Source organism: Hydra viridissima, unplaced genomic scaffold (assembly GCF_058129835.1).
Source record: "Hydra viridissima isolate aposymbiotic clone 2 unplaced genomic scaffold, HvirCarnegie_v1 scaffold_2, whole genome shotgun sequence".
NCBI classification, from domain to species: Eukaryota; Metazoa; Cnidaria; class Hydrozoa; order Anthoathecata; family Hydridae; genus Hydra; species Hydra viridissima.
In genome coordinates, this window is record NW_028324301.1 from 22,345,985 (window position 1) to 22,370,975 (window position 24,991).

The 24,991-nt window shown below is 27.9% G+C and overlaps 3 protein-coding genes across 7 annotated transcripts; all 3 read right to left on the reverse strand.

Annotated features, from left to right (window-relative positions):
• Nucleotides 1-672: 672 nt before the first annotated feature.
• Nucleotides 673-4,676, reverse strand: LOC145196490 (uncharacterized). 2 transcript variants are annotated; one of them, XM_080073638.2, is made up of 3 exons: nucleotides 4,302-4,676; nucleotides 4,032-4,130; nucleotides 673-1,954 (listed from the first exon to the last, which is right to left on the reverse strand). In XM_080073638.2, the coding sequence occupies exons 1-3, from the start codon at nucleotides 4,513-4,515 to the stop codon at nucleotides 693-695; spliced, it is 1,575 nt and encodes a 524-aa protein (XP_079929764.2). In that variant the 5' UTR covers nucleotides 4,516-4,676; the 3' UTR covers nucleotides 673-692. The 2 variants fall into 2 exon arrangements, with proteins under 2 accessions (XP_079929764.2, XP_089936116.1); XM_090079990.1 differs by having other exon boundaries at nucleotides 673-1,838; nucleotides 4,032-4,433.
• Nucleotides 4,677-5,230: 554 nt separating this feature from the next.
• On the reverse strand, nucleotides 5,231-11,932 carry LOC145186912 (prostatic acid phosphatase-like). 3 transcript variants are annotated; one of them, XM_090079981.1, is made up of 13 exons: nucleotides 11,800-11,932; nucleotides 11,445-11,537; nucleotides 8,352-8,447; nucleotides 8,176-8,262; nucleotides 7,995-8,063; nucleotides 7,786-7,884; nucleotides 7,511-7,597; nucleotides 7,086-7,212; nucleotides 6,830-6,921; nucleotides 6,592-6,692; nucleotides 5,646-5,747; nucleotides 5,519-5,565; nucleotides 5,231-5,363 (listed from the first exon to the last, which is right to left on the reverse strand). In XM_090079981.1, the coding sequence occupies exons 1-13, from the start codon at nucleotides 11,875-11,877 to the stop codon at nucleotides 5,308-5,310; spliced, it is 1,134 nt and encodes a 377-aa protein (XP_089936107.1). In that variant the 5' UTR covers nucleotides 11,878-11,932; the 3' UTR covers nucleotides 5,231-5,307. The 3 variants fall into 3 exon arrangements, 2 of the variants coding, with proteins under 2 accessions (XP_089936107.1, XP_089936106.1); XM_090079980.1 differs by lacking the exon at nucleotides 5,231-5,363 and having other exon boundaries at nucleotides 5,393-5,565; XR_016450160.1 differs by lacking the exons at nucleotides 5,231-5,363; nucleotides 5,519-5,565; nucleotides 5,646-5,747 and having other exon boundaries at nucleotides 6,627-6,692; nucleotides 7,542-7,597.
• Nucleotides 11,933-13,479: 1,547 nt separating this feature from the next.
• On the reverse strand, nucleotides 13,480-24,517 carry LOC145188038 (cleavage stimulation factor subunit 3-like). Of its 2 annotated transcripts, none has more exons than XM_090078723.1 (23): nucleotides 24,351-24,517; nucleotides 24,080-24,175; nucleotides 22,758-22,790; nucleotides 22,573-22,670; nucleotides 22,432-22,498; nucleotides 22,222-22,256; nucleotides 21,171-21,231; nucleotides 20,958-21,101; nucleotides 20,575-20,737; nucleotides 19,787-19,896; nucleotides 18,840-18,956; nucleotides 18,687-18,758; nucleotides 18,489-18,590; nucleotides 18,191-18,232; nucleotides 18,053-18,094; nucleotides 17,910-17,970; nucleotides 17,691-17,754; nucleotides 16,819-16,912; nucleotides 16,461-16,565; nucleotides 16,186-16,330; nucleotides 16,007-16,098; nucleotides 15,785-15,854; nucleotides 13,480-13,995 (listed from the first exon to the last, which is right to left on the reverse strand). In XM_090078723.1, exons 1-23 carry the CDS (start codon nucleotides 24,453-24,455, stop codon nucleotides 13,868-13,870), a joined length of 2,046 nt encoding a protein of 681 aa, XP_089934849.1. In that variant the 5' UTR covers nucleotides 24,456-24,517; the 3' UTR covers nucleotides 13,480-13,867. The 2 variants fall into 2 exon arrangements, with proteins under 2 accessions (XP_089934849.1, XP_089934850.1); XM_090078724.1 differs by having other exon boundaries at nucleotides 22,758-23,922; nucleotides 24,351-24,484.
• Between the last annotated feature and the right edge of the window lie 474 nt (nucleotides 24,518-24,991).

Below are 24,991 nucleotides of genomic sequence, written 5' to 3' on the forward strand. Positions count from 1 at the left end.
TGAGATCTGGGATCTGTTAACCGATTGATTTGTCTCTATCCACTGTTGAATCTCTTGGAGAAGAAATAAAGCTTTAGTAACTTCAAAATTTTAATTTCAGCGTTAAAACACATTTTCCCGGAGGAATTATTTTTTTCCCGGAGGAATTAGTTGTCTCTATCATTTTGCGTAACAAGACTTTAAAGAGTCGTTAAAATTTTATCAATTCTTTATTTGTTTTGGATAATTCGTTATTTAACAAGCTGTAACTTATATAAAGTCACCAAAGTCTGTTAAGTAGTTAAAAAGTTATTGAAAAATTTCAAAAAATTTCAAATTGTCTCTGTCCATTTGGACGGTCGTGTACTTTTATAATTAAATATAGTTTTAAATTGTTAGTTGATTGAATTTATAACTGAAAGTAAAAAAAGTTTATTTTGTTGTTTTATTTTTAAAAAATTTTCACGTAAACTTTATTTTAGTTAACATGTATTTTTTAATGCCGAAAAGTTTTTAAAACTAACTTTACACTATACACAAAGCTATAAGACCATGGTCCTACAAAATTTTTAATCAGACCATCGCTTTATTACTTTATCCGTCATCGTAACTTTGAGTAAATGTTTATTTGAAACTTCTTACAATGTAAGTTTAGTACAATAAAACATTTTTTTTTTAGATTTAACAATTATATAAAAAAAATCTGTATTCTGTTATACGATGAAATTATTGTCTACATAAGCATAATGTACATTATTTAATTCATTATCAGTGAGATGACCCTTTTCTTGTAAAAAACCTAATACTCTTGTCACCATATATGTAAATGGATTATGTTCAAGTACTTTTATTGTTGAAAGGTTGCCCCTTCTACGAGTTGCATTGTCTCTTCTTACAGGAGCTTTATAACGAAATCGCATAGCTTCGTAAAAAGCTTCTTGTGTCATCATTGGCTCTGGAGATTTTTCTCTGGTTACTTGCTTTTTACGAGTGACTTTTTTAAGTATTTTTTTAGATTTAGGAGGTTCTACTTTAGGTGGAGGTTGCATGCCAGATCTTGATCCAGACTCCATTCGATCTTGTCTAGATGAAATTTGGGGTTCCGGCTCAACTTCTTCGATTTCTTCTTCCTCTTCGTCTTCCTCATGATGATAAGGTTTTTGCTTCACACGTTCAGCAAGTGTTTTATAAACGTTCACTACTTTGAGCTTATGTTTACCTATTGAAAATGGCAGCTTGTTTCCTTTCGATGCTGAAGGTAAGGTAGTGGGTCTAGCAGGACGCTCAGGAATTGGAGCAGATGACGCTGTTACAATAGGCGTAGCTTGATATGTAGGGCCTGTTGGTATATAATTAGCTTTGCGAGGAGGACGAGGCTTGGCTGGTGAATCTACTTTAGTAGGCTCTACATCTTCCTCAAATATTTCTTCCGTAATTGTCTCAATGGTTTCAGTTTTTGGAGGGGAAGGCTCTTCTATTGGTTCATATAAAACAGGTAATTGAGGTAACATTCTAATCACAGTAGCAGTACTCCGTTCTTTTGGAAAAACTCTTAAATAATAATTATATAAAAAATCTTTTACTTTACCAAGCTCAAATCCAATTTTTGCGTGCTTAAATTGAGGTGGAATGGAATGCACGTTTATGATCTCAAGATCGATTCCAGTTGCTAACAACACAAACAGTTCGGTAAATATCTGCATTTCGGTGAATACATTATATATAATATCAATATGAAAAACTGGCTTCACATCGGGATAAAATTCTCTTGGAAAAGAAGAACCGTCCTGTTGTATACACTCAAAGTATTTAAGCACATTTGAACCAAATACCGCTTGTGCTTTTGAGAAACGCTCCATCTCAAAATAAAATAATGATTCGCAATCAATTTCGAAGACTTCCACGTTATTCATTAAATTTGTTTTTTCATTTTGTGATAAAAAGACACCATAATATTCCAGATTATTTATAATTTCTGAAAAAAATGAAAAACCAGATATAGTTCGGCTTTTTCTTAATTTGTGTTAAAATAAGGACTTGTCTATGTCAAAAATTTAAATTTTCAAAATGTTTTTGAAGGGTATTTAAAAATATGCATCTATATATTTAGAAGTATAAAAAAAATAAGCTTTTTATTGCAATATTAAACTCGTATTGAATGCAGCCGTCATTCAATACGAAATTTTCATTCAGTAGTAAAAATTTAAGCAATTCGACCTTCTAAGATGTCTTAGAGAGACAACAGAATGCAGAAGGAAGATTAAAAGCAGCCGATATGCAAAGAGAAAGAGAAAGAGAAAGAGGATAGAAATCATTCGGATGTTGCAGTTTCTAAGATTGGAATTTTAAACCATTAATCTAAAATAGAATTCATAGCGTTAGCGTTAGGAAAAAGTTAAATTAAATAACAAGTGAAAAAAACAGCAGTTCGGATTGCTGAACAATGATTGGATGAACAATGATTGGAAGATCGGTGATTGGACAACAGATGATTGGACGATCAATAAGGGTAAAATAAAACTAGAGGATGTTTGTAGAAACCAGACTAATAAAAAATCTGTTCTAAAAAAAAAAAAAAGCACGCAGGAATCAACGCTGAAAATGTTATAGAAATCTTAAGAGAAAGAGAGAAGGGGGATGATAATACATTAAAACCTCCTGACTTATTGCAACTCTCTCACAATTTTTAATGGTATTTAGCTCTTTGATAAACTTGCTGCCAAAATGAACTTTAAGGCTTCTACCTTTTAGATCACTGTTTAATTTTTTTCAAAGTCTGAGATTCCACTAATCGTAATACAGGTTTAGAATGTAAGATGTTGAAGTCCGAGTTAGTAAGAGATTTAAACTGCGCAATAAATAAAAGATTCTTTGAGACCCTTTGAGACTCTGATTAAATTCGCTAGTTAAAATAACTTCTTCACTAAGATTGAGGTTGGTAAACATGGAGCCTTATACCAAAACAATGCATAAATTTTGATTGGTACTGAATCGGATGTTTATGATGGTCGCAGAATTATTAGGTTGGCAAGGATGATGTTTGAGTTAAGAATACAAGCAAGTTTAACTGCTTAATGATTTACTGTTCTGCTTTTTTTGTTTTGTTAGTAACTTATCTTGTCTATTTAAAAAAGTAATTCTAAGATCTAATAAATTTAATTCAAAAATTTAATAAATTTTTATTTTTGAAAATTAGTTTTATTAAAAACAGACAGGTCGGAAGTTCGCACTTTTATGAGTTCTTAGATGAAATTATGATATCGCAGACCGCACGAATCATTAACAATGTGTTCGGGTCCAATGCTACAACGCGGCACACAATATCAATATTGGTTCACCAAATTTCGTAAAAATAACATTGATATCACAAATGAGCTATGCGGTTGCTAAGAATCTAAGGGTCAATAATGGCGATCTAAAAATCATTTTTGAGTCTGACCAATCTCAGAGTACCTATGAATTTTTATTAAAGTTTGATGTTAACATTTAACATTTTTAACTCATTTAGCTCAAATCGGTAAAGTTGAAAAAAGTGGAAGTTTCATATGAATTGAATGAAAAACAAAAAGGTATGGAAGCTAAAGTTGCTCGTCATAAGTTTGGTTCATTTTTGAACCGAACTATCAATTGTGATAAGAAATTGATCCAATATAACAATCGCAAACGTTCAGCGCAGTGGTTGGACAAGGATGAATCACCGAAACACACTCTGAAAGGCAATAATCATCAAAAGAGTCAAATTGGTTTAAAACGGAGTTCAGATCTTGAAGTCGAGACCAAAGAGTCAAATTTGGATTAAAATGTACATATTACTTTACCTACAATCAAAATTTCTCAGGTTTAAAGAAAATCGTTTATTGTTAACTAAACAATATTGATTTGGATTTTTTAAACGAATTTAAATTATTTATTTTCAGATATATGTTTAAAAATACCCTTCAATTTCATAAATAAATTTTCCAAATATTGTTCTGACAAGGACGCACCTTAGCAAGCATGCTACATTTATATGATTATGCATTTTAAACTTAATCTCTCAATTATATACTTACCTGTTTTAGATCCGATCCACACTGGCTTTTCTTCGTTTAAATCTAACATAACTTCCCTTATGCGAAAAACGTTTGAAGTTCGAATCTTATAAAACAAACCTAAACGTAAAATATTTTGGGAAAGCTGAGGAAGTCTAAATATGGGGAAACAAGATTAATATGCTGGTTGTTATGAAAGGCAACACGCACAAGAGTAACAACACGCACAAAAGTAAACCGTTCTTTCACAAATAACAAAACTGCAAAAAACAAACGAAGCCTAAGTATAACCTAGAACTTTAGACACAAACTCTTGCTCTTGGTGATGCTTAGCTCTGTTATCAGACTCATCTTGAGCTTCCCTATCTCTTAAGCAAATAAAACCAGACACTGTTAGTGATACGGCTGTGCAGATAAAGCATATCAATGTCATGACGGCTGGTACAATAATACTGGTAGAGTGCCATATATCAAGATCAGAAATTAAATAAGAGCTATTAGTCATTATCAAATTTAAACTTGAGTTGTTACAGTTGTAAAACTAGAACCGATTATTAACATGATAGTATTTCCCAGTAATTCTAACAGTCGAAGAAACCATTTTTTTTATTTCAAAAAAAATCTCCAAGCAAACATTGAATTCAGCAATGCTCACTTTATGCATTACGAACAAAAATCGCTGTTTTTTTTTTTGAAAAGGGCATCCAGGCATAAAATTTATATTTCAAAAAAATTATTAATCGGACTTTTTTTCTATTGCTTACATAACTGTGAAGACATTAACACAAAACTACATGCGTGTTTTGATGTGATTTTATTTCCATTGATACCGGGCCATTAACTTTACATAATTTAGCGTTCATTCGTCGCTGATCAAAACTTCATTAAGAAATTATAAAAATAAAACCAAAGAAAAAAAAAAAAAAATAGAAACCAGACACAGGTCTGATTACAGATATCTCAATGGAAAGAGTATTGGTAATTTCTCATTAAATTTCTTTAGTTAAAAAATATTGTTAAATTTCCCTTCTTTTGTTTGCGATGTACAAGATAAATGACCACAAATTTGTTGTGCCAAATTTCTCTCATTTCTATTTATTACAAGTAAACTTGAAATTTTGCCTAACCTGTGATTACTGTCATATCACCTTTTTTGGGGGGTAAAGATTGTTTTAAAATTAAAAAAATGTATCGACAAGTTCTTAAATTTTAAAATATATTAATAAAAATTCCTTTTACAAAGTTATTAAATATATTTTGTAATAAATAATGATAAATATCTTTTTATATTAACAATTTAATTCATTTCTGTTTTTCCATCTTCATAAAAAGTTTGTTTATGGACGTCAGTATCTGGAAGGAAAAAAAGACAAAAACCTGATCTCGTGGTTAACAACTTAAAGTCACTCAGCGAGAAAAACAAGCTTTAATACAGTAGAAAAGCATATTTAAGAGTGATGGAAAGAATGTGTCAAAAATGAAATATGTAATCATGCGATCTAACTTACATGGATATAAACAAGGTTGTACGGGAGAAGAACGATTTTGTGTCAGCCTAAACATAACAAAAAAATCACCAACAAAATTTCTTCTCAAAACGAAAACAACAAAAAAAACTTTTCAAGTTTTTATTACCTCAAAAAATGATCCAACGGGCAAGAGAACCCACAATCACGTAACTTTAACGGGGTCACATTACTGGAACTATTTCGATATTCCATCTGCACATGCAAAGAACTGTAATAAAATTTTCTACATTTATTAAATAACAGGAGAAATATATATAAGATGCAGATAAGATGTTAAATAAGATGTAGACACTACATACTACTGTTACATGTGAAATATATTAGCTGGAATTACTTTGCTATTAGCTATATACTTTGAGAATATACGTGGGTTTTATCCGTTAAAACGTGAATGTAGAGAAAAAGGAAATTGAACTTTTTAAAGAATCTTGAAGCTTTAGAATAAACAGAATTTATATAAAAATTTTTTGATATATCATATTTTTATGGAAAATGTAGCATCATACTTTTTTATTTTAAGTAATCAAGCTATTTTTTTTATAACAATTTAAAATCTACTGTTAAATTTAAAAATTATTTCTAGATTTACAATAACATTCAAAAAATTTAGAAATCATAAAAAGCAATATGATGGTATTAATAACCCCTCCACCCAAAAAAATCATGTGGTCTAGTTATGGCATTCTACCATCCATGTATAATTTAGGATTTTTGCATATTTTTATTTTTTTGAAAAATGCTTCCTAAATTAAAAAAATGTATATGAAAACTTTATACTCTTAAATTGTATTAGAAAAATCTTTAACAATCTAAACGAGCGACAAATAAGCCCACTAATCTTGAAAACTTGCGTATTTTAAACATGAGTTGGCATTTTTAAGTATTGAAAGTAGGAAAAAACAATTTTAATTTTCATTTTCGTTTTTTTTTTTTTTTTTTAGTTATCATCCTGTAAAATTGAAGGAATAGTTTTTGAATTTCCATCCAAAACTTTCGAGATTATTCTTGACTTTCTCAATTTTTGTTAACAGAAATCTTATTGAAGAAATTACCCATTGTCTTCGTACAATTCAACCATTATAGAGGCTGCAAATGGAGGTACGCTGAGATCAACATCAAGTGCAGCCATCAGAGATAAAATGGTAGTGTCATGCTAAATGAAATGCGTTCGCTGATGATAGAAACAATGATAGAAACTGATGGCTGATGATAGAAACAAAAATACAAGTGTCGGTTTAAGTTAATAAAAACAAAACAAAAAGCGTGATAAACTAAAACTATATGTTCTACCCCTGAATAAATATTCATTTTATATAAGTCTTTGTAGTGTCTATTTCTTCCGTATCTTTCCATGTGAGATGTAATCTCAAACAGAAGAACACCTAAAAAAAGAGTTTTTTTTCTTGTTTCAAAGAGAAAAAAAAGCTACAACTTTATAAACACTCAAAAGAATAAATAAAATAAAAAATTAGCAACCCATTCTGAATCAAAAAGAATTTAAACTCAAAAATATATTGTAATAAAAGATTTTTTTTTTTTTTTTTACCACCAACAAGCTTAGAGAACTCATCATCTCCTCTGAATTTATTTACAAATGACCAATCGCCTAGCTTAATTATCTGATCATGCAAACTCGACGTAAGCCAGGATTCGAAAGGGAAACCTTGTGCAGCCTGATAATGCAATCATATTTTGTGTAAAATCTCATGTAAACAAATATATGTCATATAAAATCCAGAGTTGCGAAACAAAACAATTTTTTAACGATTCCACCATCAACAAAAGAAATAAAAACATTTTTTTCTAAGTGAACCAAAAGTTGTAATGTATTTTCAAATTATTCACTCTTAAGTTTGTAAAACCGTTTATACATTGATTGGCTAAAGATACTAGTTAATACAAAAAAACTGGAGATTTTAAAATCAAGAGACACATAAATATACATAAATATATGGAAAACATAATTCATACATCACATTTTAAAACATCATAAACAACCCACAATTCATCTAGGTTCACCACCATCCCAGTAAAGTTGCTTAGCAATGACAGCAAAACCTAAAAAGCCAATCATCTTTGTTAAAAAGCAAAAATAATTCAATACCTTAAAAAAATTACAAAAAAATCTTCAAAGAATTAGATGTAGAACTTAGCTAGTAATATAAAACATCAAAGTAATTTCATTTTTCTCCTTTGATAAAAAAGGATGAGCATAAAAAATAAGGAGAAACACAACTTGCTCTTACATGGTTTTCTTGCTCTTTTTTTAAGTAATTCTCTTGTTTTTTCTGTGCTGATAACAGTTCTCGAAGCCGAGGACAGGGTGTACGTAAAGAACGTAACAACTTTTAAAAGAAACAAAAATGTTCCTATAAAATGCACAAATTTAAAACAAAACACAAAAATAAAATTATTAAAGTAATAATAAAAGGATAAAAAATGAACAAACACTTACAGAATCTTGACTTGTTGGCACTGTATGTATTGGAATAGGTTGCCAGTTTTTAACTATATTATTCCATATCTATCACAGAAAGATATATATATATATATATATATATATATACACACATAAATGCACATAAACTTTTATAATTTTTTTCTCTTATAAAAACCATTTGAATAAAAAAGATTACTTGATAGCCTTTAGGAGGATACAGACCAGCAAGTTGAGTTTCTGCACTTTGCAAACATCTTGGTGTATCTGAGCTACGAATGTAAATCTAAAATAAGTAATAAAAATCAAACAAAAAAAAAATTTTTCAAAATGTTTTACTTTTTAATAAGTATTGTTATTTATAATACTACAAACCTCTTTTGGTGAATAAGAATCATTTAAAAATTGACTGTCAATTATGTATCTCTTCCTAAGAAACTTCCCCAATTCGTACTCCATGTTCATTCCAACCTACAATAAGAAATGTGTTTCAACAATAACAAATACACACAATCATAGTAATAATCTGAGCTCCTTACTGATCAAATCACACAGAAGCAACAAAGAAATAGTTTTTACTTAAAATAATGTAAATCTATCAGGAAATAAAAATATTTCAGATTAGATATATTTTATTTAAAAAATAAAAAATTAGCTTAAAAGCTAACAGAGTGGAACTCAAAACTCTGCTTATTTTTTTCTCGTATCACTTTTACAAATGATTGTGTATTTATATCAATGAATTCTAAGTTAGATTTTAAATTTACATGAAATTTGCAATCAAAAAGTAAGAAGCTGCTGCAATAATTGTAGCAGCAAAAAAGAGAGTTCTAGGAAGCATATTTTTTATGATTTAAAGAATTCATGAATTATTTTACTTTTATTATTCTATAATTATGCACTTTCAGTAATGTTCAAATCTAGTTAAACACTGAAACAAAATACATTCAATTGATTGCTTTGAAATTGATTATGTAATGTAGATAAGTGATGGGAACATTATGAAATAGATAAATTTCTGCAGAAAAATTTTTTTTAATGTATGGACAAGTATCAGGAGGTACCATCCAATTTTAGAGAAGTAGCTCTCAATTTATTTCAAGAGAGTTGTCCAAATTGTTAGGAAGAGAGTACAGATAAAGAAGAAGCATGAGGATGATAAAAGAACTTGACATTTCGGTTTCTAAAAATGATTTTTAAACATGATGTAACATTTAAACCCTACAAGATTAGAAGACAACAGCTGCTTTCAAGTGCAACTAAGTTGTAGCGGCTTGACAGAGGGAAGAAAATACTGGGTGAGATTCAGCAAGCTGTCATTTACATGAACAAAAAGGATTTTTACTGTAGAAGCTGTGGTCAACTACTAAATATGAGTTTACATAGCCAGAAGATGTTCCTAAATGTGTCAGAACACATTTCAAGTATACTTCATAATAAGATAACAATGGGTAAAGATATATGCTGTACCCTGTTGTATAAAGGGGAGAGGGGGGCAGCTTTGAACTGGAGCAGCTTTGAAAAAATGCATTTTTGAAGCATTTTTGTATTTAAACTTAATAAAACTAAATATTTTGTAAAGATAATATTTACCCTCGCAGCTGTCACCTGTTTTTCCTAGAATTTGGCATAAACTGGACAAAATATTTGATTAATTTGTTTTTAAGGGCAAATCAATCAAAACCATTTTGATGTAAAATTGTAAGATTTTCCTGACCATGTTTTTTACTTGTGAGATGTTTAATGTTATTTATAAGATAGAATAATTCATAACATTTACAATTTAGCAGAAAACATCAAAAGTTGAGATAATTTTGTTTGAAAAATCATTGTTTATTATTTAAAATGCTGTTGGGGCAGTTTTGAATAAAATGAATGGGGCACCTTTGAACCATTTTTTAAACTTCTTGCACTTTATTTCTTGATTATTACAGCCTGAATTTTGATTGTCTAATATTAAAAATTGTTCGATATTATAAAAAAAGAGAGTGACAGAAATCATAGAGGAAGATGCTAATAATGGTGTTCTCCAAGTTGCAAATGGATTAATGAGGCCAAGCAAAAATGCTAAAACTTATAATATAAAATGTAACACTTTACATTATGGAATAAAGAAATATATAAATTTATTATCTAAGCTTGGTTTGACAACTAAATATACTGTCACACAAGTACAGGGTACGGCAGCGACTTGCAAACTTTTTAGAACATTTTTTAAAACTATTGTCCTGTTGAAAAAAGTAATTGTTTTCTGGGAATGTCTTTTGCAGCCATGGCACCACATAGTGTTTTAGTAAGCTTATATACACATCAGAGGTAACTTTTTCTTTCTCTTTAATGTAGATTGGTGGACATTTCTCGCCATTAGAAGCAATGATTCCTAGCATCATGATGGACCTGTCTTTATATTTCCAAGAGCACGGTTTTATGACACTATGATAAAAGGAGGACAACCTGGTTGTATTGGTTATGCAAACAATCCAACAAGTGGCTGGATGACATCTGGAATATATCCTTTTTCACGACTTACTTTCTGCAATGACAACTTTTCAAAGTGCTGAAGTAACTAATTGCCCTCTGATAGAAACATTTAGTATAGCTACCTTTGATAATTCACATCAAATTCTTATTACACCTGAAGGCATAGTTATGGAAAAACAATATTGTATGATTGATTTTAAGGATGATGAGTAAAAAGTTACAAGCAATGCCTTACAATCACAGCACACAATAACACCTGAATCAATAAGACCATATCCAAAAGCTCTACCTTAAAAAAAAACAACTAGTAAAGACAGAAAAAGTGGGAAATCTAAGATTCTTACTGACACCCCAGAAAGAGAAGAAATAAAAAAATCTTATCTTTTACGCAATGTAAGACTCGAAACATAATTAGGAATTGAAAAACAAGAAACTTCCAAAATTAGAATCTCAAAAGCCAAGCTAAAAAAATTTAAACTTTTAATAACTTTGATTTTTTACACAGTTTTTTGTTTTGGAAGTTTAGATTTTGTGTATATATATATATATATTTATATTCTTTATTATGCTGTTATATATATATATATATATATATATATATATATATATATATATATATATATATATATATATATATATTCTTTATTATGTTGTTAGTGTTTTCTAATTGTTCTATACCAGAATACCATACTAAACAATACACTATAAGTGTAAGATATTAATTAGATCAGTGGATGCTTTAATATTTTTATATAACCCTTATTTTATCTATTGTTAATAATATTGTTACAGCTTAAATAGCTTTATATAACTTTTGTTTGATCAACTCTTTAGAGTGATTGTAAGATAAGATTGTATAAAAAAAAAAAAAAGATTTTTATTATTAGAAACTTAAACTTGATGAAATTTAAAAGTAAATCAATGCTCTGTTTTTTTTTTTTTAAAAAAAAAGATTTATTTTGAACTTTTACATTTAGTAGTTTTTACCTTGGTTAACATTCCAGGATCAACAGGCCAATCATTCCTATGGCTATTTGTGGGGAAATTGACTATAGGTGAACGTGCACCATGCCGATAAAGCTTTAAAAAAAAGTAGCAATAGTTCATCACCAATCATCATCACCAATCATCATCACCAATCATCATCACCAATCATCATCATCATCATCATCATCATCATCATCATCATCATCTTCATCATCATCATCATCATCATCATCATCATCATCATCATCATCATCATCATCATCATCATCATCATCATCATCATCATCATCATCATCATCATCATCATCATCATCATCATCATCATCATCATCAAATGATAAAAAACTTAACTTACAACATGGGCCATTATGAGTTTCTTCATACCATATGCATAACATAGTAGAAGCGGAAGGAGTGCACAAGAAAGATACATTTTTTATAATTATTTTCTTTTTACTATTAAAAGAATATATTTTGAAAGTGCTAACAGTTATTAATCATTCAATAGTAAATGTGACTTAATAACTTTTTTAAAGCATGAAAGTTTTTAAAACTAATCTAAGTTTTATTTGATAAAGTTTTTGTTCCTGGGTACTATGTATTACTTCTAAATTTTTATGCCTGAAAAGTAAAAAGTTTTTATTTCACACTTTGCTATTAATTTGAGCAGCAGAATGATATTTTGAAATTTACCACTTGCAAAAATGTACATCCAAAAGTGAAAATCGGAAAGGCAACCAACCATCTTTAAATAGACGGGTTGATTGTCTCTCTGATTTCCTTAGTAAAAATTGAGTCTTAATTAAAAAGCCTTGATTCATTTTTATTTTAAATGCATCTAAGATTTAAAACCATGATTTAAAAAAAAAATAATAACAGATAAAATCATATCACAACAAAAAATTTAGTACAATTTTAATTAGTACATCTAGTGATTTGTATATATGTGTAAGTGTATAACTAGTAACAGTGATTTGTATATATGTGTAGGTATATAAAAGTAGTATTTGTAAATGTAGTTAATATAAATCATAATATTTTCTTACCTCAGATATTCCATCTATCAAATGTTTCAAACGTTTTGTTTTGTTAAAAAACAGATCATCAAAATCTGTGACAGTTATTATATAAACAGGAGTAAAACAAAAAATATGATGCTCAAAAATATGATGCTCAAAAATATGATGCTCCTTTTCCCTACTGATATTGTTCATTCACACAAAAAATTATCTTTGAATTTTCTTCTTTTGCTTTATGATACGTAATCCAGAAGTTTAACAAAGATTGAAAGGTCTACAAGTCTTTAATTTCTTTTTTTTTTGAGCTGACTCTGTTCCTCTCTCTTAATTAGAGGTGTTCTGAGGAGTTAGATTATTTATCCTGATAGATACAGCCAACCTGTTTTGATAGCAAAATTGTTAAGGAACTTATTTAATTTTGCTGACATAAAATTCAGAAAACTTTCTGAATTCAATAGCTAAAGTGAACTCAAAAGGTAAAGGATTGTTTTAGAAGTTGTTATTTACTTCTTTTACTAATATTAAGAGAACTTACCAAAAAATTAAATATATTAAAAAAAAAAAAAAGAAAAGAAAATTAAAAGATTTTATTCAATCTGTAAATAAGAATGCTCTAATTTTCTGTTGATAGTTGAAATAAAGTTGATTTGATGGAATTAGAGATCTTTACATTTGTTACTCATTTTACTGGAGAGATCTAGAGGTAACTCTTAGTTTTCTTAGCGTATCTGAAATTATCTGGAAAATAGGTAAATTCCTAAGTAGTCCACTTGATAAATGATTCACCTAATTAGAAAAGTAGATACTTTTTAATCAAAAATAATTTATACCCAGGAACAAAAAAAAAAAAAAACCACAGTAAACAAACCATAATTTGCTAATTTGTCATTTTGTAATTTGTAACCACATAAAGTGAAAACCAGCAAAGTTTAAAAACACTCTCTAATTATATATATTTATAATTTAGATTGTCTATGAAATCTTAAAATTAAACCACGATAAAATATATTTGTTGCTTAATGTTTAGTAAGGTTAGCAGTATATTCTTCTTTAAGATTGTCAAGCTTCATAATAAGAAAAAATACTTTGCTTGCTATAAAAACAAACTTAAAAAGAAATGGCTGATAAAATTGGTGACAATTTGATCACTAAATAAAATTCAAAAAATAAAATTAAAAATTGTTGTTATATTTATTAACATGAAGTCATGAAGTATTTAAACTTTTCCTATGATCTCCTAATGAAGATTTTCATCAGCAAGATCAAGTAAGGACAAAGCAAGAGTTTGCTAACAGTTCTTCTAAAATGTTTAGGAAATTATTTTCTTTTCTTAGCAATCGAACTATTGTCATTCCAATGGACATCTTCCTGCATAAATCAAAACCAAACTCAGTTCTCAATATACTACACAGGGTGAACTCGTTTTGCCTGTCGTGCTCGATAGATATCATTTGCAGGTGGCTGGAAAGATGACTCATCATCGCTGTCTCCAGCTGACCGTTTTAAGCCTCTTGTATCTCCCAAATTTGAAGCTAAAACAGATTTTTTTTTTAAAAACAATGATAAAATAAAAACTTAAATATCAACAATATTATCATTAAATATCAACAAATGTAAAGAATTTTGCATAGTTACAAATATGCACAATAGAGGTGTGTTATAGTGCTAAATATTTCTTATAAAATTTTAGTACACAATAAAGCGTGTACACGAAATAAATGTGAAAGAATAAGCACGTATGTAAATAAATGTGAAAGAATAAGCAAAGCTGTATGACAATTTTATTTCTGAAAATTTATGTTTTATTGAAGATAATGAAACTTATATCAAGTACGATCATCAACAAATTCCTGGTGCTGTTTATTATATTGCCAAATATAGAGGAAAAGCAGATAAGAATTTTAAATACACAAAACATGACAAGTTCGCTAAAAAAGCTTTGATTTGGCAAGCTATTTGCAGTTGTGGCAAAAAATCAGCACCTTATATTTCTCAGTCCACACTTTCTGGTCAAATATATGTTAAAGAATGTTTACAAAAACGTCTTTTACCTCTCATTAAACCACACAATAACAGACCTGTGTTCTGGCCTGATTTAGCATCAATTCATTATTGTAGAATAGCTATGGAATGGTATAAAAAGAATAATGTGAAATTTGTGCCTAAAACAGAAAATCCTCAAAACTGCCCAGAATTGAGAGTTATTGAAAAGTACTGGGCTATTATTAAAAGAAAAATGAAAAAAACAAAAAAGCTTTGCAGAAACATTAAAGATATTAAAATATCATTTAAAAAAGCATCAAATAGTTTTGATTCTTATTCTGTGCGCAAGCTTATGGGTACCACTAAAGCAAAAGCTCGAAATTTTATTAGATTCCCACAGGAATAATTAATTTTTTTTTTTAATGTTTGATCTTCTTATATCATTTTATTAAAATTATTACTTGGTTCGAAATAAAAATTGAGGTGTACTTTTTTTTAGTGGTTTTTCTACTTTCACATTTATTTTGTGTACACGCTTTAAACTAAGTTTTTTTAAATATTGCATTTTTCCTTTCAAAGAAAAATTAAAAGAGGTTTACTCCACTTTGCTTGTAATTAATGGTAATATAATTAAAACTCCTTTGTTTTTTGTAAACAGATTCCAAGTTGATCATGTTTTTCAATATTTACAATTGAACAATTACTTTTATGTTTTAATATTTTCAATTGTTACAAATTAAAAACTTTTATGTTTCATGCTTTTTATTCTGAGGAAAAAAGAACTTTTTTTTTTTTTTGAATTGCAGTTAAATAATACGAAATGTTGAAAAACAATTTTTGCTCTATATCATAATTAGTACAATTATATACTAGACCATAATTAACTGGCTGTTACAAGAGTCTTTGCATATCCGTGAAATTAAATCCATTAATTTTTACAAAAAAGCTGATAAATTACACTCTGAATACAAAATGTAATTAAATAAAATAAAAAGTCATTAGAAAAACATTTCCCTATTACTTATTTTAAAATACTAAATTTTCAAAGTTGGGGCTCATAAAACTACTTGGAAAATCTTAGAGGTTTAGAACTTCAATTAAAATTTTGATTGTCTGAACTATCAAAGGAATTTCATAGATTCAAATAAAATAAAAAAAAAAAAAAAAAAAAAAAAAAAAAAAAAAAAACCTTTTAAAAAAACCTGTAAGACTTCATTTATTTACTAAACTACAAAATATATTTTGTATTGAAGAGTTCTGCTATCCCAAACCTCTAGGGGATAGTAATAGTAATCTAGAAAAGAGGTACATAGTAACAAATGTTAGAAAACTTTTTACCTTTTAGAGTTTCATCAAGAACACATTTTGAAATAAGATTGATTAACTTATCAAGTTGCACAAATGGACCCTGATAAAGTTAAGAAAATTAACATAACTACATATAGATCAAATAAAATGTAGGTACATGAAAAGAAGAGACTGGATAAATTTGAAATAGTTTTGGAAGTATGTAGAAAAAAACTGCCAACTATATATTCTTCATAAAGAATATAAAATTACCCTAAAACTTATTGGTGGAGGTAGAGACTGTAGAAGATCAGCAACAGCTGGAGGTGGGGCAAATACACCACCAGGTGCAATGTTTCCAATAACTATACAAAATTAAAATAATTCAAAAACAATGGGATTTTATATATTCCCTTTTTAATTTCCCAAATTTCCCAAACTTTAATGATCACCTCGATTATTAACAGCAGCAGTCGGTTTAAAAGGTTTCATTTGGTTGACATCAGGTTTTGGTAACTCCTTCTTTACAACTTGTATACTAGTATCAGCTATAGGAGCAGGTGTCAAATTATCCAAGTTTTTTACCTTAGTTACCCTCTAAAAAAAAAGAACCCCTTAAATTTTAAAAATTCAATTTAAAATAATTTTAAAAAATCATCAAAACTGATGTGCATAAATTTAGAAAGTTAACAAAGTGTTGTTTTTTTTCACAAAAAAAAACACTTACTGCAGTGTAACCCATACTTCTCAACTCACTTAAGGAACATGGTAGTAAATCTAAATACTTATAGCGTTCTATTAACATTGTAGTATCTCTCTCATCTACACCATCCTAATCACAAAGTAGAAAATAATCAAACTTAAGCTTTTCATTTTTCAAAACTTAAAACAGAAGCAGAGTGTTTTATAAAATTTGTGCAACTACGTAGCAAGTTAAATATGTATTGCCATGTTGTACACATTAATTTGTAAAGAATAAATAAGTTTTGAAATAAACCTAAATTAACAAACAAAAAGTTTGTTTTTAAAGTAGCCAGATTTGTTTACAAGATTTTTTACTTAGATAGTGTTAATGAAACACATACTTGGCGAGGAACACACATTCTTTTATCAATTTTAAAGATACTTCCTAAATCACCATATTGTGCTTCAAATTCCATGTAATGACCCAGTATAAACCTGTCATAGAAAAACAATATTGAATAGTATTTAAAAATAATATTGATTATTATTTAGTTTTTTATACAAAGTTTGTTCTGAAAAATGGGCTCTTTAAGTAAACCAAGTCTTTATGTAATTTTTATAAGTTTTATTAACCTAAAAAAAGCAGGAGAAGAAACAAAATTTCTCTGCTATTTTAATCTTTTATACTTTGTAAGGAAAATACTGAAGGTTTAATATTAATGTCAATTCACTTGTTGTTTACCAGCTGTTTAAATGTGAAAACTGAATTGAATGAAAATTAGTTTATTAGTCTAATATGCAAAATTTAGTGAATTAAAGTATGATATCCTTGAGCAACTGCAGCATTCACCAAAATTGGTTTCCTGCATTTTCTATCTTTTAAGAAATCTAAAACAATTCTTTGTGAAAAGCTTCTTTTTTTTTTTTGTCAAATGAAGAGGCTATGGGAGCTGTACCCAAGTATTTCTCAGACCTTCTAGAACTGCACTGCAGAGATGGAATAGAATTATTGGAAAACCAATGGAATAAGTTGAATTGTAAGAAGAATATGCTGAATAATATAAAAAAATTTCAATAAAAAAACACACATTGTTTATTTTTAGCTTTCAAAACTTGTGTGTAACCTGCATTATATTCCGCTGACTATTTCTTGTACTGCATTACAAAAAATTTTATGTTCAAATGAACTTATTCTAAAAAGTGTCTTAAATTTCTTTTTATTGCCAAAATATCAAGAATTATCAGAAAAAAAATAACTGAAAAATGCTTTTACCTTCGTAACTCAGCAGGAACAAGACTAAGTAACCTTTCAAACACAACTCGCGTATTGTTATCATCTAAGTTAACAAAATTTTAAAATTTAGAAAAAATTATGAAACTATAACTTTAAATAAATTAAAACATTTAAAAAATAATTTAAAAAGTCTGAGAAATAGCATTTTCTCCAACTTCATAGTCAATATATTTAAAAGATAAAAAATCTAAGAAGTACCATTTTGTGCAATCTTATAGTCAATATATGCCTTGAGATAGTCTTCATTATCTGCATACCTCTGACAAATTAAAATATACTTTTATAAATAATAAAAAAACTACTATTTAAAAAAAAATATGTAAATTTAAAATTAAAATTACTTTTAGACCAAGTTCAAAAATATTTGATGCAACTTTCGGGTCCTAAAGGAAAATTGTATATCACTAACATTCTAAACTTTCTTCCTTCCAGACAAGTATTTTTAACTTTAATAATATAGTGCGTAAAGATAAATTTACCTTGTTACAAAAGTGTTCAATTAGAGAAGCACAAATAAATACCTATAAATAAAAAAAAGAAAAATAACAAAAAATGAAAAAACTGAAATTGATAATCAAATTACAAATATCATAAGCACACAAAAAATGCAAAAAAAAAACTTGAAATAAAAATATCAAAACATTTTCTAACAAAATATTTTTGCACTGCATTGTTTCATAACACATTAAAATATTTCGATAACTTTAAAACATAACAAAAAGATTCTTTTGAATATATTCACCCCCTGACCACCCCCACAAAAAAATTAAAACTAACATGGTGTTTTGATCTTGGATCTTCTCTAGCTTTCTTAAAAACAGCCCGGCTCTCACTTATACCTTCAGCACGCCTACTAAACTTCATATTTTGACAATAAACCTAAAAATGAGAATAAAAGCAAAACAGCTAAATTTAAAATAATTTTTTAAAACATTAGAAAAAGGTTTTAGCAAAAAAAATCAGCTATACTCTTACTAGAGTTGGGTCAATATCTTCAGAAAGCAGTTTTGTGTATATGGCCTTAACTTTAGAAAAACGTTTTCTACTCTAGAAAAAGAGAAAGTTGGTTTAAAATACAAAAACTCATAAAAATAATCCTTTTATCACTCAACTATCGAAAAAAGAAACCTCTTCAAAATCAGCATAAGCAAAGTGAAGTAACAAGTTATTTTTCAGGAATGTTGAAGTTGCTTTTTCATACAATGCAACAGCCTCTTCTGATAGCTTTTGTCCACCTTGCATATCCTATAAGAATAAATTATGAATAAGTTAATTTAAATTATTAGGTAGTGTTAACATAATCTTCAAGGTAAATCATGCATCCTTGAAAATGAGTCATATTTCACTTTGATCACTAACCAGAAATAGGATACTTTAGTTTAGCAATATTTAAAGAACATCCACTAGGATAAAATTAAAGACATATTCTTTGTTTGGCTAACAGAGGTATTTCAAACGCTTATTCTACTCTAAGTGACCTTACAATCAATCAACCAATGTTTATTCAAAAAATTGTCAATCAAGAACAAACTCATTCCTTTCTTAGATGAGCATCACTCTGACAATAAGTGTCTCTGGATCTCACCAAATAATGTCACATTGAAGAAATAGCTCTTATAATTAATGAGAAACGCACTAATTTTGTCACAAGCTAATAATCTGCCACATGCATTTGAATGAAGACTTCTAGGCTTTTCAGAAAAGGTCAGTCTACACAAAGAGTTGGTGAGTAAAAAATCTTGATCAACTTTTCATTATAAAACTGCCCCTCAAGAAAATCAATCCATGATATTACAACTTTAAAAAAAGACTTTTCAAGATAAAAGATCTCTGACTGAAGAGCAATTAAGAACAATGTTATCAAACAAACAAAAAAAAAAAGATTTTAATTTACTAAAGACAAAAAAAACCCATCAAAATTCTTTTGAAACCTACACAAATTTTTAGTGATCAATATAACAACTGCACATAACAACATACAATAACCATATAACAACATAATAACAATCTATATAACATAACACCAACATAGCAAAAAATATATATCATAAAGCCAGCAAAATTATAATTCATACTCCTCTTTCAATAAGTTCTCTTCCAGTATTTTCAAGATAAGAAGCAGCTTCATACCACAGATCAGGGTGGAAAGAATAGCACAGCAAGCATTGTTCAAAAGCAAACATAACTGCAAACAAAAATGCTCTTTGAGATTGGGTTACTTTATGTTGTGCATTTTTTATAAAATATAAATAATTCATGCATATGTCAATTTAATAACAACAATTAATGATGTTGCTTGAAATTTAAAAGAATATTTAATTTATTTGTTATTGCATTCTTTATTATATGTTGAAGAATTTAAAATGAATTTACATCAAATAAAAGAGATTTATTACAGTTTCAAGTCAAAACTTTATCTTACCCTAAAGAGCAGGTAAAACAATTTAACAGATATTTTTGTGTAAGAGTAAAAATGAATATTTTTTAACAATAAAGATACATTCTAAAAAATGTAGTTCCGTGTAACAAGAATGGAAAAAATCAATCAATTAAATAGCGAAATTTAGAATATAAGCCAGTAAAGAAAATTAATATATCAAACAAAAGCAAAAAATAAATAAATGTGTTAAAATATGTAAAATAAATATATAAATATACAAAATAAAATATATAGTAAATATATAAAAAAAATTGATCTGAAAGATATAAGGTTAAAGAATGTAAAAGAAGTATATATGAACGAAGATAATAAACAATAATATAAAGAAAAAAACCATAATATATAAGTTGTATAATTTGCCAACTGTTAAACAAAATAAAATAGTTATAATCTCATTTGTTAGTAAATAATAATGGTATTAACCTCTCTTCACTACTAAACTTCTATCATCTGCTTTAAGGGGGTTTGATTTCTCCCATGCAATATACTTCCTCCATAATTCTTTTTGTGCAACTTCAAAAGGTGTATTTGTTGGAGGTATTGCAGGTATAGATCTATTAAAACCATGGGTCACAAGTTCAATGTCCTTAAAAAAAAAAAAAAAAAAATTTCCGACTTATTATTTTTCCTTTTAATATAATCATAAAAATATAAAGGAATAAATAGTTACATGAATATAACTATATAAATATAGCAATAAAAATATAGCTATATAACATAGCTACATAAACATAGCTACATAAATATAACTATAAGCATAGCTGTATCAATTACCTTTATTAGAAATAACTATATATAAAAAATACCTTCACAGCTCTTCTTGCATTTTGATATTCCCTGGTCTTCTCATGTATAAGTTTTTCAGCTAGCATTTTGTTGACAGACATTTCAAAATGACTATACTCTTTCCATAATGATTCAATATTATGTATAGGAGTATGAACTGCTCTCTAAAATTATCTCTTATGTTAACTTTCAAATATATAAAAAACGATAACAGAAATCAAAAGAACACTTACACTATAAACTTTTCTTATTTGAGATATCTTTTGGTTCTCTGCATAAGAACCTTGGGCTTCTCTAAAAAATAGTAACTTATATTTTATACTCAAGGTAAACAACACAGAAAAGTAGAAGATCACGACATAAAGAATGACTTGTATAAATGTTAATACAAATCTATGACAAAATAATAAACTGACAAATATTCCATTTTAAATCATTTTTTTATGTATATATTTGAAAGAAAAACATGTAAATACTATATATTACTAAGATATCATTATTGTAGGCTTATTGTAGACTTTTAAGGATAAAAATAAACCAATTAAGGATATTAAAAAAATAAAAAAATAAAAAAGATGCAAAATTAGTATTCAAAATCCCCCCTCCATACACATGTTTAACAACTCCTACATTGATTTCACTAAAGTTTTGGAAAATTTCACTAAATTGTTGGAATATTCAATTGAAAGTCTTTTGCATATAGGTTCAAGCTTTTGACTTCATTTTTTAAATAACTTTAAATTCAAATCCAATGATCCACATAGCCAGAGCATAAAAATTATATCATTTTCTTTCATCTGTACTTTTTGTAAGTGGCAGGTTGCAGTTGGCAGGAGCCCCATCTTGTTGAAACTATCAACATTTGTTTTAATTAATCAACTGCTGATGAAATCATACAGTCTATAGTAATTCTACATGGGTGTGTAGGTTGATTCAACCTCCATAGATATTGTATAAGCCAACTCCATTAACATCAAACGAACCTCAAATTGCCAGTTCTTCCACCACTACCAGTGATCTTGATATGACAAAGCAACAACTTTACTTTTCAGATTTCAATCTTTTGACAAGAACTTTGCTTCTCCTATTTATAACTTTCAACTTTTATCACTAAAATATTAACATTTCCATGGGAACTGTTTCTCAAACTTTGTAGATTTTTTGATGTCTTGTTAAGAGTTTTTGTGAGCTTTTCATAATTAAAGAATTAAATAAAAAGTAATTTAAAAAATCTCAATTTACATCTGTACAAAGTTATGAATTTTTATTATCAAAATTACTCACCCAGCTTTTAAAAAGTTGATATATTCACACCAAATCTAAGAAATATTTTTAAAACAATTAAAAAAACCTTTTAAAAGGTATTACACTTTAAGCAGGCTTTTATAACTTTTCACAACATTTTTTAAAAAAAGTTTTCTTAAAAATCAAAATTATTGATATTGAACCTATTAAAATACAAAAAATTGAAAAAAAATTTTACTTGAAACTCACCGGATATGAAGAATAATCCAGACCAATTTTTTCAATAGCAAACTCATAAGCTTGAATCATTTTTTCTCTGCAGAAAAAGCAACAATATATATTCAAGCTTTAAAACAACTCAAGGAGCTAATTATTTTTGTAGAACTTTACCTAAAACTTGCAAGTGTCTGCTTTGTTTCTTTTACATATGAAAGATATGTTTTCCACAGATCCATGTTGAGAATCTTGATTAAGCATCTTTGGAACAACTGAAAAACAATTCTAAAAAGTAAAACATTTGTAACCCAGCATGCAACAGTAATTTCAGATATAAAAATGTTTCAATCAAAACATACCTTTTCGACTCTGTCAAAGTTTTTGTATTTCATCTACATCAAAGAAAGCAACAAAATAGAAAACATTTTCAAATGTTTGCAATGTTCATTCTTGATTTAAGAAATTTGGCATGTAGAGACAAAAATTAATTTACATGCAGTATCATTCAATGTAGTAAGCAAAATATTTAAAAAAGTTAAGCGCAAGGCAAAAATTGCTTTGATATGCAGAAGTAAAAAAACAGGTTGAAACGCAAAACTACTACTCAAGACGATTGCCAGAAAAAAGATAAAAAATCACTGTAGCAGTATCAAACTTTGTTTCTTGACCAAGAAAACTTTTTCTTTTGGTCGATTATTTCTATATAAGAAAACATAATCTGATACTGCTACATTCATTTTTAATGATTTTTTTTTTGTTTAAAAATGGAAAAAATAGAAGTGAACAAAACAGATATCAAAGATCAACTTTGATTTTTAGGTCAGTCATTAGATATTGTTTTAATCATTTTCTTTCAATGCTGCAGAAGATCAGCACTACCATTGCAGAACCTTTGTTATTATTGACATCATTAAAATCCAAAGTAGAGAACTCAATTCAACTACTAATAAATTTGCTTTTTTAGATAAATTATCTTCTCAGTCTTGTGTAAATGGCAGCAAAAAAATGACAGCAAATAAATGGCAGCAAGAAATCCAAATAAAATTGCAAACATATATTCTAATATATGTTCTAATAAAAACATTTGCTTAGAGCTCTTATTCTTTCATTATCAAATTAAACATTAAAATGTCAATGTTGGGTCTTAGACTCGAAGCATTCAAGAAAAAAGAATAATTGTTAAATAAGACATTAACAAAATAAACTGAAACCAATCAGAAAAATGGTGCCATGTTATTCATACAGTAATAAAACAAAAAGATTATTAAAGATGAAAAAATAAGGATGGAATATTATCAAAGACATCACTTAAAAGATTCATACAATAAGATTTTTCTGGATATGCAATCAACCAAAACATTCATGAAAAACAAATCACGCAATAAAGAGGACCAGGTGTTGCTCTATTTTTACAAAGTTTTTTTTCCTTAATAAAAAAATTTCAAATGAATTTTCCACAAACAGGACTAACTCAGGAACATTTTTGCTTGACATCATTGTAGAGCAAGTCATGCTTCTCATGAACTTAAAAATAAAAATTAATACATCAAAAAATACATAAAAAGAAATGAAGAAAAAAAAAAAAGAAAAAGGAATTTCAGATATGCTTCATGTTCAAATTTCATCAGATCACAAACCGTCAGCTTACATTAAACATGATATTAATAATTTATACTATTACCTCTTGATCAATATATAGCTTCCAGTATTTTCCAGCAGTTGGGAATTGAGTCACCAATTTCTCATACATATCCCTTGCTTGGTCAACCGGAAAGTTCTACTCAAATGAAACAACATCATAAAATAGGATTCTCAGAAGTCCTGCTTTTACAAAAGAGAGCACATTACAAACATCTATTAAAATTAATTTATGTGTAAAAGTGGGACATTTGAAAACCCTAAACATTAAAGCATATGAAACTTAAGAAAAACAAATTGAAAAAACCTTTTACCTGTGCTTCTCGAATTAAAACACCCCAAGCATCAAGGTCATAAGGATTTTCTGCCAATAGACCTTCAGCTTTCTGACCTCTATCAGATAGACTGAAATTGACCATATTTTTTAATTTTACTTCTAAAAAGTACTGAGTTTCAACATAATATTGAGATATAAAACTTTCTGCTATTTCTCAAACCAAATGATGATGATGATGATGATGATGATGATGATGATGATGATGATGATGATGATGATGATGATGATGATGATGAATGATGAATGATGATGAATGATGAATGATGATGAATGATGATGAATGATGAATGATGATGATGTTGATGATGATGATGATGGGAATAAAAAATAACAACAATAATGTGAATATAGATATTAATAGCATAAATAGTATTAACAATATATTAAATAACTTGTTTTTTATCAAACTTCAAGTAATCAACAATAATAACAATAATAAAATAATAATAACAATATAAAATAGATAGCATTATCATAAAGTTTATTTTTCATATCAAAACAATTGATTTATATAAATTTATCAGAACTCTCAAAATTTGGCATTACAAATTTATAAAGCTTCTTAATAGCCCTCTCTTTGTTAGATATGATAAGTGTTCACTTAGCATCACCAAAATT

Coding starts and splice junctions, on each gene's coding strand:
- LOC145186912 (XM_090079980.1), bottom strand. CDS start 11,877: ATGTATCTTTCTTGTGCACTCCTTCCGCTTCTACTATGTTATGCATAT. Junction 7,213..7,510: donor ATGATGTTTTAAAATGTGAT/GTATGAATTATG, acceptor TTGCATTATCAG/GCTGCACAAGGTTTCCCTTT. Junction 5,748..6,591: donor GAATTGTACGAAGACAATGG/GTAATTTCTTCA, acceptor ATTTTATTACAG/TTCTTTGCATGTGCAGATGG.
- LOC145188038 (XM_090078723.1), bottom strand. CDS start 24,455: ATGGTCAATTTCAGTCTATCTGATAGAGGTCAGAAAGCTGAAGGTCTA. Junction 22,671..22,757: donor ACTTTGACAGAGTCGAAAAG/GTATGTTTTGAT, acceptor ATTGTTTTTCAG/TTGTTCCAAAGATGCTTAAT. Junction 22,499..22,572: donor CAGACACTTGCAAGTTTTAG/GTAAAGTTCTAC, acceptor CTTTTTCTGCAG/AGAAAAAATGATTCAAGCTT.
- LOC145196490 (XM_080073638.2), bottom strand. CDS start 4,515: ATGACTAATAGCTCTTATTTAATTTCTGATCTTGATATATGGCACTCT. Junction 4,131..4,301: donor GTTTGTGTCTAAAGTTCTAG/GTTATACTTAGG, acceptor TTTTACGTTTAG/GTTTGTTTTATAAGATTCGA. Junction 1,955..4,031: donor GTGGATCGGATCTAAAACAG/GTAAGTATATAA, acceptor CATTTTTTTCAG/AAATTATAAATAATCTGGAA.